Source organism: Mus pahari, chromosome 1 (assembly GCF_900095145.1).
Source record: "Mus pahari chromosome 1, PAHARI_EIJ_v1.1, whole genome shotgun sequence".
Lineage (NCBI taxonomy): Eukaryota > Metazoa > Chordata > Mammalia > Rodentia > Muridae > Mus > Mus pahari.
In genome coordinates, this window is record NC_034590.1 from 58,442,688 (window position 1) to 58,455,537 (window position 12,850).

The 12,850-nt window shown below is 38.1% G+C and overlaps 1 protein-coding gene across 1 annotated transcript in view; it reads left to right on the forward strand.

Annotated features, from left to right (window-relative positions):
* LOC110328793 (vomeronasal type-2 receptor 116-like) overlaps window positions 1-11,757 on the forward strand; it is a 25,437-nt gene extending 13,680 nt beyond the window's left edge. Inside the window, exon 6 of the mRNA XM_021208252.1 lies at window positions 10,838-11,757. Coding sequence (XP_021063911.1) covers window positions 10,838-11,757 — 920 coding nt within the window. The remainder of the gene's footprint in view (window positions 1-10,837) is intronic.
* The last annotated feature ends 1,093 nt before the right edge of the window (window positions 11,758-12,850 follow it).

The window sequence follows — 12,850 nt, forward strand, 5'->3', positions numbered from 1 at the left end:
AGGGTCCCTTATAAAGAACAAAATACTCATGAAAGGATATAGGTACAGAGACAAAATTTAGAGCTAAGATGAAAGGATGGACTATCCAGAGACTACGCCATCTGGGAATCCATCCCGTCATCAGCCACCAAACCTAGATACCATTTGTTGATTCTTGATCTTACAGCACAAGCCATTGGTGTTCTGTTCAGGAATTTTAAAAATTCAATGCCCATTCTTATGTTCTATTTTCATTTGGACTTTGTTAAACTGGACATTGTCTCTCTGAAATTTAGTTGGGCTAAGAATTTTGCTCCCTGTTGATTTTTTCATAGAACCATCTATTGATTTTGTTGATTATTTATATATCATTCTTTGTTTCTTGTTTATTGATTTCTGCCCTGAATTTGATTATGTCCCGCTCTTTTTCTCCTTGAGTATTTTTGCTTCTGTATTTTTCTAGAGATTTCAGTGTATTCGAAATTGCTATTAATAAGCTCTTCAATTACTTTATGAAGGTTCTTAGTTCCATGAACATTTATCATGGCTTTCATTGTGTCCCATAATATTAAGTATGCTGTATCTTTATTTTCTCTGAATTATACAAAGTCTATAATTAATTTTTCCTGATCCTGCAATCAGTTATTAGAGTTGTTCAGTTTTCACAAATTTGTAGGCTTTCTATTCTTTTTGAAGTCCAGCTTTAATCCATGGAGGTATAGTAAGATATAAGGGGTTCTTTCATTCTCATGTATCTGTTGAAATTTGCTTGGTCACCAAGTTTATGCCAGTTTCAGAGTAATTTCCATGAGGTACTGTGATGATAGTGTATTCCTTTGTGTTTGGATGAAATATTCCGGAGGTTCAGTCCATTTTTTCACAACCTTTTTAACTTTATTATTTCTCTGTTCACTTTTGGTCTACATTGTGGGTCAGTGGATAGTGTCATGAAACTTGGTAAAGTTGAGTGAGTTCAGAAAGCACTGCGCATCTTCCATGAGGTTGGTAGGCATTTCACCTACTCCTGACCACATTCCTGGCCTGGAATTTGTGACCACAACTTCCCACATAAAGAACAAGACTAGTGGTAGCATAGCACAGAACATAGAGTTCTCTATGCTGATAAAGTATCTAGATTAACACTGAGGGTTTATACAATAACCTTCCCTCCTGTGCCTTCTTTCGTGCATAAGGAATTTAATCTCTGGTCCATCCTGAGGATGTTTTATATACCTATATTCTACTACCAATAAGCAACATGTGCAAGCAGGACTCTCATTCATCAAGAACTGCTGTGGGAGTAGGGGGGAGGAAGAATTCCTTGTACAGAACTGCTGCCTAAGTCTCCCACAGAAGCCCCTTCTTCACTTCCAGACATTTACCCCCTGAGCTAAAGTGGAGTTGCTTATACCCTGCAGCCCCAGGCTTGTCTTCATGGGCCTGCATGGCCCCCTCCATTCCTGATTCTACATTGTTTCCAGGATTGGATAGACATCTGGGAGCTAGAGGACCCTAGCTTTGGCTTCAGCCTTAGTAGTTTTTACTTAGGCTGAGGTTCCCAACTTAGACTGTATTTTTGCAGCCTTGAAAATCTACCAATACTTTTCAAAAGCCCAGCAACAGACAGAGGTGTTTGTTGTAATGCACCTTAGCTTCCCATGTTTAATCTGCCTGAGCAGACTTCATATTTCCCTGCAGCAAATCTGAATATGGAACCATATCTGGTGCCCAATTTGGGCCACACTACATTGACTTGTCCATTGTTGAGTGTAGGGAGTTGAGTTTTTCACTATTAATGTGTAGGGTTCGCTGAACTCTTTAAGCTTTGGTAATGTTCTTTGCCAAATGTGGTTTTCCTTGCATTTGTGGCACTGATATTCACAATTGAGGTGTCATCTTAGTGGATTTTTCTTTGATGAGTATTGAAGTGTAGCTCCCCATCACTTTTCATTATCTTTGGTTAAATATCTACTTTATTGGATATTATAATGGCTACACCAGGTTGCTTCTTAGCTTCCTTTGCTTAGAAAAAGTTTTGGCAGCTCTTTACTCTAAGGTAATATCTGTCTTTTTTGCTTACATGTTTTTCTTGTATGCAGCAGAATGATGAATCTGTTTACATATCTATTGTGATAGCCTCAGTCTTTATTGAGGGAATAGTGTCCTTTGATGATGAGAGATGCTAATAACCAATTGTTAAACCTGTTATTTTGATGCTGCTGGTGGTGGTGGTGGTTCATTCCCTGCAGTTTGTTTTTGCTAGTATGGAATTACCTTTTCCTGTGTTTTTATGTGTGTATTTAACCTTCTTGGGTTGGAGGTTTTCTTAAAGAATTTTCTATAGAACTGGATTTGGGGATAGATATTATTTAAATTTGGTGTTGCCTTGGAATATCTTGTCTTAGTTAGGGTTTTACTGCTGTGAACAGACACCATGACCATGGCAAGTCTTATATAAAACAAAACAAAACAAAACAAAACAAAACAAAACAAAACACATTTAATTGGGGCTGGCTTACAGGTTCAGAGGTTCAGTCTATTATCATCAAGGTGGGAGCATGGCAGTATCCAGGCAGGCATGGTACAGGCAGAGCTGAGAGTTCTAGATCTTCATCCAAAGGCTGCTAGTGGAAGACTGACTTTCAGACAACTAGGGTGAGGGTCTTAATGCCACACCCACAGTGACACACCTATTCCAACCAGGTCACACCTATTCCAAAAAGTCCATACTCCAGATGGTGCCACTCCCTGGTTCAAGATTATACAAACCATCACAGACATTTATGCTTTGTCCTTAAAGCTGGGACTTTTTTATTTTCTTAATTCATATTCTTCTTTGATTAGGAGTTTTCATAGTACCCCAGATTTCCTGGATATTATATGTCAGGAAATTTTAAATTTAACATTTTCTATGAATAATATATCAATTTATTCTATCATATCCTCTATGCTTGCCTGTGATATACTCTTCCTTCTAATATATTCTTTCATAAGCTGTTTGTTACCAGGATTCCATGAGATTGTGTTTCCTTTAGTTCTTCTATTTCTACTTCCGGGTCTTGAACTGTTTTATTTATTTCCTTTACCACTTTAATTGCATTTTTCTGTATTTCTTTAAATAATTCATTAGTTTCCATTTAAAGGCCTCTACATGTTTGATTGTATTTTCTTGTATTTCTTTGAGGGATTTATTCATTTCCTCTTTACAGGCATTTATCATATTAAGGTTGGAAATAACTGATTGTCTAGTGCTGGATTGTTTTAGAATATTCAGGGCTTGCTGTAAGAGGATAGGTTCACTGTAAAGGTGCCATATTGCCCTGGCTCTTATTGATTGTGTTCTTTAGCTTGCCTTTATCCATCTAGTTGTCCATAGATGTGCCTGGTGTAGCAGGTAATAGGAAGATGGGCCTAATCTGGATTAGGAACATCCAGATTCCTAGTACAGCAGGCCTCATTTGGGCATCCTTATACTGGATGTTCTTGGTATTGCAGCCCTGGATGTTGCATGTACAGGGTGCCTGGTGGAGTCCAGGTGAGTGGTAGTCAGACAGTGTAACTCAGGGGCATGCAAACAGCTTACTCAGGGAGAGTTCAAATCTACTCCATCTTGGGATCAGCCTCCATTTTAAAAGAAAAACTATCTGATAACTTGACTTGTAGCTGAACCCAAGCTTCAACCAGAAGGAACCACATAGCTTGTCTCTGACCTGCTACCCAGAGTTACTTGCTAGCTACTCCCTAGTAAAAGTCAATAAGTATTTGTCTGTTATTTCCAGGTGTATTTTCAGAGTGTTTGTGACTATTCAGTTTTGCTTCAGAACACCCACATGTAAGCTTACATTCAGTTAGATGCTTGCCAAGCTAGAAAGCCCCTTCCTAGCTCCCAACCCCCTTCCTAGCTCCCAAATTCTTTAAACCCTTATCCAGCTGTGGTCTCAGGAGCTTCACCCTCCTGTCCTGCTGTGTCAGGGATGGTGGTGAGTAAAAGCTCTGGCTTGAGTAAAGTCCCTAGTGTGATTCCTGAACAGGCACAACAGAAGCAAATTAGAATGACTGATGGGATTCAACAGGCAGGAAAATTTCAGGGGTGAGTTCTAACCTTAGACAGCATGCTTGGGGAAGGTTTTTAACTTTTAATTTTTTTTTGTTGTGATCAATTATTTTATTAAACTCAATCTTGTTTGTTTCCCAAGAGACTGAAAGTTTTCTGATTTTAACTGTTTTTAATGATGTCCAGATTTAATCCACAGTGTCTTATAGGATGTATGAGTTATTTCAATTTTCTTGTATCTTTTCAGATTTGCTTTGTTTCTGAGTAGTTCAATTTTGAAGAAATTATGAGAGATGCTAAAAACCAAGTATATATTCTTAAACATTTGGTTCAAATGTTCTGTAGATTTTTGTTAAATTAATTTGGTTTATAACATCAGTTAACTCTAATAATTAATTCACAGCTTTAGTTTTTGCCTCAATGACCTGTCCATTGTGGAGATTAGGGAGTTGAAGAATCCTACTATCAGTATGTGATACTATGGTGTTATTTAATCACTATTAGTGCTTTCTTTATAAAGAATAGTATCCTCTTTGCAGCATAGTTATCAGTAGTTGGCATGTTATCTTGATTTTTTTTTCTTTGTTCTATAGGCATTGCCTTTCTCTGTCTCTTTTGATTAGTGCTGGCTTGATGCCAATTTTGTTAAATATTAATATGGGTATGACAGCTTGTTTCTAGATCTTCTCTTTTCATAGTATCACAGAAATCTGAAATCTTTCTCTCGTAGATTTGTTTGTATATGTAACAATATCTTTGACCCATTTATGCATTTCTCCTATCATGCCTTCAAAGCATAAGAACCACTTCTCTATCTTTTGTATTTTTGTTGTTGTTGAAGCTTGCCTCTATATTTCCAGTTTGCATCCCCCAACATTTATACTTGAAGGGAAATGAAATTTAAGATGAAATTTAAGGCCTGTGATTCATGTAATTTAGGTCAAAAAGAGGAGTTTGTGAGCTTAGAAGCCAGAGGCTGAGAACCTAGCAAAACAGGCCCTGGCAAGTCCTAGCAGGCCCGCCCATTACACAGTAACCAGATGTTCTGCTGACCTGCCCCTCAGGTTCCTGACATCCTGACTTGCACATACTATTCTGCCTACATGTAATCATTCTGCTGATGTTTAAACGAGCCAATCGTGTGTAACTGCACCAAATTTCTCCTAGCCCCCACCCTCTCCCTATAAAAACCCCTAGCTTTGAGCCACACAGTTGATGCCTCTATCTCCCGCATGGGACATGCATTGGCCTGGAGCTCTGTCAATAAACTACCTCATGTTTTTTACATCAAGAAGGTCTCTGAGTGTTCTCTGGGTGAGCCCTTATCCCGAGACAAGAAGGTCTCTGAGTGTTGAGCCCTTATCCCAAGACAAGAGCGGGGGTCCCCGGAAAGGGGGTCTTACATAGTCAGGTATTCACTCAATTTGTGTTTTATGTGTAGATTCTCTATAGGCATACATTCTTTCTTTCTTTCTTTTTTTATTTTTTATTTGCAACTTACTTCAACAAGGGTTCAACCTCTCCCCTAGACAACTAACCCGCAGAGGTAGTTGAAAACCCAAGTTATTAGGATATGGGGAAAATGTATGTGTTTATCAATAATTCTTTGGAGGCGAGCTCCATCTTCTTTCTCGGCAGTTCAGTCTCATAGTAAACACCAAAAATGACTAAGCAGCTACATACAGACCAGACCTCTAGGCAGACAGACACAAACCAGCATCTGTAGTTCAATCCTGAAGAAACCACAAGGCTCAGAAACTAGCCTGAGACCAAGCTACTTAAGTGACAAACTGCTAAGGAACCTCAGGAGCAGTTCTTGGCTGAGTTTCTTTCAGTGCCTGAATTATAACAGGTTGAGCTCAACAATGCAGTGTAAGGAAAACCAACACATGGGTGTTGTTAGCAACAAATAGTGAGACAGAGCAAACCAAACCAATGCTCAGTGCTTGGTTCCCACTGTTTGTGGGGACATACTTAGACTCCCTTATGATGTGATCTTTCATGTCAGTACTGTATCAAAACATCCTTTTATCTGCATCTGTTTCAGGAAAATGTTCCTTCATGTCTGCTCCAGCAAAACATATTTTTACCTGTATATGCTTCAAGCAAACATTCCTTCATGTTAGCTTTAGCAAGACATCTTTTCTCCTGTGTGCCCCTCCAAAACTATCATTTGACATAACTAAATATCCAAAGAAACTAGAAGTCTCCACTTCACTTTTCTTCTCTTTATCAGATCTTCAACACTTTGTTGTTTCCTTCAATGGTTTGTCTGCTTTCTTGCTACTTGATCTTCTTTAGGTACTTATTAATTCACTCCAATTGTCTGCATTTTCATGGCTTTCTTTGAGAAATTTATTAATTTCCTGTAAATGCTTGCATTTTCTCACATTTTTAAGGGATTTATTCATGTCCTTTTTAAAGACCACTATAACCGTCATACATATTCTTAGCTTTAAGGCCTGCCTTTTTCTTGTATTTTAACTGTGTTGGAAGATCAGGACCCATGGTGGCAGACTGTCTGGTTCAGGTAGTGCTGTATTACCGTGGCTGCTACTCTCTCAGTTCTTAGGGTGACATAAAGGGATACACTTTGGGGTGACTATATGTCTACCCTCTGATTTCTGACTTGTCTTGATTAAATTTGAATTTTGTTCTTTGGTTTATATTCTTTCTCTGGATTAGTGTGTTTGCTGAGTTTTGGCTGCTTTCCTGGTTAACCCAGGTGGTGTGTTCATGGATAAAAATTATAGTGTTGGTGGCTGGTAAATGGGAGGCCAAGTGTGGTGTTCTATCATATCCATAGCAGGCTTGACTAGGACTAAAATGAAGGTTGTTGAGGTTTTGTTTTTTACTGTCTATTTTAATGCTTAGGGTGCGTCCTTAAGTTCTGGATTCTGGATATAGCCCCAGTGACCCAACACCAATTTATTTCTGATTGATGAATAAAGATTCCCACAGGAAATAGCTGGGCAGAAGAGACATGGTTTGAGTTTAGGATTCCAGGGCTTAGGGTCAGAGTAAGGAGAAGAAAAATGTGCAGGAGGAAGAAGGAGATCTACAATAGGAGAAGTGAGTCATAGAAACATGACCTTGGGGTCTTGCCAGATGGAGTTAAGAGCCACCTGGATGAAACATTGTAAGTCGTAGGTAATAATTTGAAGTTATAGATATGGAAACAAATTCTAACAGCATTAAGAATAAGCAGCTACCTAGGTCTTGTACTGAGTAAGACTTATTAAGAATATAGTCTCTGTGTTTTTTACCCAGGAACTCAATAATATAATGTGGGCTAGAAACCCTGCTCTTGGATTTAAATACTTTTTTCAACAGAAGCTTCCCTTGTAATTTTGTTGCAAGATTATGGTTGGCCCTGAGAATTGTATAGCAGGAAATAGGCAGAGTGGGAATGGTCTATAGATATCCAACCTGGTCTTCTGGCAGGTGTGGCCTGTGAAAGAGCAAGTGTTGTCACTCTTAAAGATTTAAAATGTAACATTTGTATAACACTTGATATTTTTTGTTTGTTTGTTTTAGTTTCCTACCCCACCTTCAGTCCAGGTTGCCACAGTTCCTCATCCCTTTCATCCACCACCTTGCATCCTAGAGGATGCTCCCCAACACCACCAGACCACTCCCTTCCCTGGAGCCTGATGTCTCTAGAGGATGATGTGCATGTTCTCCCACTGAGGCCAGACAGGCAGACCTATGCACTATATATGCAAGGGGCCTCTGACTGACCCATGTATACTGCAGGTTGGTGGCTAAGTCTTTGGGAGCTCCCTAGGGTTTCATTAGTTTAATCTGCTGGTATTCCTATGGAGTTACTCTTCCTAACAGCTTCTTCAATACTTCCTCTAATTCAAACACCTATGTTTATAGGTGTCCTTGATTTCAGTATAATGATTGGATATAAGTGACTGCCTCTGTCTCTGTTAACTGCTGATAGGTCCTGTCAGGACAGTCAGGCAAGAATCCCCTGTGTAAGCACATCACCATAGCATCAGTAATTATATGAGGCCTTTGAGCCCTACTTCCCTTTAAAATGGATCCCAATTTGGGCCGGTCATTGGAGTGTCTTTCTGACCCTCTCTTCTACATTTTTGTCCCTGTGGTTCTTTTACACAGGAGTAATTCTAGGTCAGAAATTTTGACTTTGGGTTACTAACTTTGTCACTCCACTATCTACTGAAGTTGGACTCTTTGAGTTCTTCCTCCCCAGTGCTGGCCATTTTTGCTAAGGTCAAGCTAAATGAATCCATTTATGAACCTGTCTGTATCTATAATAATATCATACATTTTTTTAATTACTATTGCTCTGTAGTTCAGCCTTAGGTCATGGGTGGTAATTTCCCCTGGATGTTCTTTCATTGTTAAAAATTATTTTGGCTGTCCTGGATTGTTTGTTTGTTTGTTTGTTTTTTCAATATGAAGTTGAAATATTGCTCTTTCAATGTCTGTGAAGAATGTTGTTGTAATTTCAGTGGGGGTTTCATTGAACCTGTAGATTGGTTTCATAAGGTGACCATTTTTATTATGTTAATTCTACCAATGCATGAGCATAGGAGATCTTTACATCTGTTGAGGTCTTCTTCAATTAATTTTTTTCAAGTATTTGAAATTCTTGTCATAGAGATCTTTCACTTGCCTGGTAAGAGTCAAACAAGATTTTTTTTCTAGAATTCCTGGCTATTGTGAAGGGTGGCATTTCCCTAATTTCTTTCTTAGACTATTTATCGTTTGTATAAATGAAGGCTAATAATTTGTTTGAGTAGATTTCATATCCTGCCATTTTGCTGAAAATTTCCATCTACTGTAGGAGTTCTCTGGTGGAATTTTGGGAGTCAGTTATGTATATTATCATATCATCTTCCTTTACAGTTTGTATCCCATGATTTTCTTTGGAGGTCTTATTTCCCTAGGTAGAACTTTAAGTACTGTATTTAAGAGATATGAGGAAAGTACAAAAACTAATTGATCATTTTTAAGTGGGTAAAAGTTGGGGTACTTGAATACTTCTACTCACCAATTTAGATAACATGGTTCACAAAAATCAAAAAGGAAATAGAAAATGAACAAAAATGTACATCTTTGAATGCAGAGACTCAGTATTAGGAAAAGAGCACCACATTTCACCTTGATCTAAACTGGCATATACTGTGCCCTGCCACAGTTAACATTCTGAATAGTAAAGTGTAACATTATATTTTTGACTTATGAAGAATTTGGGGAATGATTTTTCATGTTGTCTCATCCTCCCTTGAAATTAGAGTTGTTTATAATAAATTTATTTTGGAAATTATAATTTCTTTCCCTATGTTTTCTACAAAAACTCCAAATGCCACTCCTTACTTTTTTTTTTTTTTTTTTTTTTTTTTTTGGTTTTTGGTTTTTAGAGACAGGGTTTCTCTTTTTAGCCCAGGCTGGCCTCGAAATCAGAAATCTGCCTGTCTCTGCCTCCCAAGTGCTGGGATTAAAGGCATGCACCATCACTGCCCGGCTTAAGAAACCCCTTTTGGTGAGATGTTTATGGGTGTACTTGAAAATATACACTCATATAAAATTCTCTTTTCCTCTAGCTCTTTCACTCTTTAAAACTTCTTTTTGTCTTAGATATTTTCTTTATTTACATTTCAAATATTATCCCCTTTCCTGGATTCCCATCTGAAAATCACTTCTCCCCACCTTCCCCTACCCTGCTCTCCAACCCACACAATCCCTCTTCCTGGTCCTGGCTTTCCCCTATACTGGGACACGGAGCGTTCACAGGACCAAAGGCTTTTCCTCCCATTGATGATCAACAAGGTCATCTTCTGCTTCATATGTGGCTGTTGATATTGGGCCCTCCAAGTGTACTCTTTGATTGGTGGTCTAGCCGGGAGCTCTGGATATACTTGTTGGTTCACACTGTTGTCCCCCCTATGGGCCTGCAAACCCCTTCAGATCTTTGGGTCCTTTCTCTAACTCCTCCTTTGGGGACCCTGTGTTCATTCCAATGTTTGACTGAGAGCATCTACATCTATATTTGTCAGGCACTGGTAGAGCCTCTCAAGAGACAGCTATATCAGTCTCATATATACATTCATATAACTCTCTTGTCCTCGAGCTCTTACACTTTTTAATCCCTTTTGTAATTTTCTAGACTTAAGTGAGGAATTGGTTTTGTAGATGAATCCACTGGACTAGATTCCAAAAATACACATTTTTATTGACTATTGTTTTCTCTGACTATGTCTGTCTCCTTCATTTATTATTTCCATAATAAATGATAAGGGCTGCAAATATTTGTATGTGTAAGACAAATATTTACAATTTGTGATTATACTGGTTTAGTAAAATATGGCTATAAATTCTTTTCCAAGCATGAATAGTACATTTTATCTGCCCAAATATCTCCTTGAGACCATATGTAGGACCACATATTTTACTAATTCATAGATTCACTGACACATTTTCTTCTAAGTTCTTCTCTTGAAAAATATACACAATTATAAGTGGGAAAAAATTGTAATGCGATGAATGACAAATCTAAGACATTCTATTGTAGAAACAAAAATTATGCAACAGTACAGCTTTGTTTTTGAAAAACACAATGAGTATATTAGATAAATATGAACAAAAGCTTATATAAAGATTTGAAGCATTGGAGATTAAGATCACATTTTATGAAGCTACCTTATTTAATTTGCATCTAAAACAAGATGTCAGTCTAATATAATTATGATTTTCTAAAGCATAAATTTGGTATATCTTCTGATTTTTCTAAAAAAAATAAAATTGACAATTCTTCCCTTCTGGCACTAGACATGGATCAATGTTTGAAGTGTTCAGTAGATGAGTATGCCAACACTGATCAAACTAACTGCCTCAAGAAAGTTGTGTCCTTTCTGGATTATGAAGAACCCTTGGGAATGGCTCTGACTGGCTTGGCTGTGTTCTTTTCTTCTCTTACAGCTGTTGTACTCTGTGTCTTCTTGAAACACCGAGACACTCCCATAGTCAAGGCCAATAATGAAATTCTCAGCTATGTCCTACTCTTCTCCCTCATATTTTGTTTTATCTGTTCCTTGCTCTACATTGGTTATCCCAGTATGGTCAGCTGCATCCTGCAACAGATCACATTTGCCATTGTATTCACTGTGGCTGCCTCTAGTGTCTTAGCCAAGACAATTACTGTAGTCCTAGCATTTAAGATCACTGTTCCAGGAAGAAGACTGAGGTGGCTGCTGCTTTCAGGGGCACCTAATTACATCATTCCCATATGCACTATGATCCAAATGATTCTCTGTGGAATCTGGCTGGGAACTTCTCCTCCATTTGTTGATGTGGATCTACACATGGTACATGGACACATCATCATTGTTTGCAACAAAGGTTCAGTGATTGCCTTCTACTGTGTCCTGGGATACATGGGCTCTCTTGCTGTAGCAAGTTTCACTGTGGCTTTCCTGGCCAGGAATCTGCCTGACACATTCAATGAAGCCAAGCTCCTGACATTCAGCATGCTGGTGTTCTGCAGTGTCTGGATCACCTTCCTCCCTGTCTACCACAGCACTAAGGGCAAGGCTATGGTTGCTGTAGAGGTCTTCTGTATCTTGGCCTCCAGTGCAGGAATGCTTCTTTGCATATTTGTTCCAAAGTGCTACATTATTTTGTTGAGACCACAAATAAATTCTTTTCATGAGTTTAGGAAACCACATGCTAAAGCTAAAAATATCAATTGAATTTAACTGCTTACATAGTAACATAAACATATCCACATGATAGCCATACTGTTTCTTTACATTATATTATTATGTGGGTTTCTAACATTAAAAAATGTAGAAAACCACCTGTACAATAAAAATCTAATATTTGATGAGGACATCAGTCTATTGGATTAAAACATGCAATCAGGTACTTTTATATTTTTAATGCTGGTATGGTTTTATTGAAACAACTAATATCCAAAAATTGTTACTTGACTGTAGAAATTATTTCATTTGACACAATTTTCTAGTACAAATTATATGTTATTTTTAGATACTAAAAATATTGCCATATAGATTGTTTTTATAAAATGTGCATATTGTCATATAGATTTAATATGGAAAACCTATATTTTGATTTAGAACTGCAAATAAATCTACAAAATATAATTATTTTTTTCTTTGTGCTGTGGTATTCCAGTTTTTGAGATGATAAGAATAAAAAGGATGGCTCAAATGAGCCACTCAGACTAAAAAACAAAATAATCATTTGATGTGGAGGGAGTGAGGAACTTTGGTGGGAGAGGGAATGGAGTAGGGATCAGGGGATGAGGTGTAGGGACAGTTAGGGAGAGAGGGCCTATTCAATAAACAAAAATTGGCAGTAGATTTATAATGAGTCATCTTGATGTGTCAAAGACCTAGGGTGGGAGAGTCTCCAAGGAGACTATGAGGGGAATTTTAGGTGCGATTTCTAGCAGTGGGGGATTTGGAACCTGAAATGGCTACCTTCTGTAGACAAGCAGGACTCCCAGGGGACCACCTAAAAATCTTGCAACCCATAATTTGTGCTGCAAACCATGCTGAAGTACAGGGAAACTGATTAAGCAGAGAACGAGGTAATAGCTAACTAATGAATATGCCCACTTAAGACTAATCCTATGGCAGTACCCCATCCCTGCAACTATTTAAGGTACTCTATTATCCTTTCAGTCAGGAACCTTGCATAATTATCCTCAGAGAGCTCCACTCAGTGGCTGACAGAAACAGTTGCACAGAACCATAGCTAAGCATTGGACACAGCTCAGAGAGTCTTCTGAGAGATTGTGGAAAGGATTATGAGACCCAA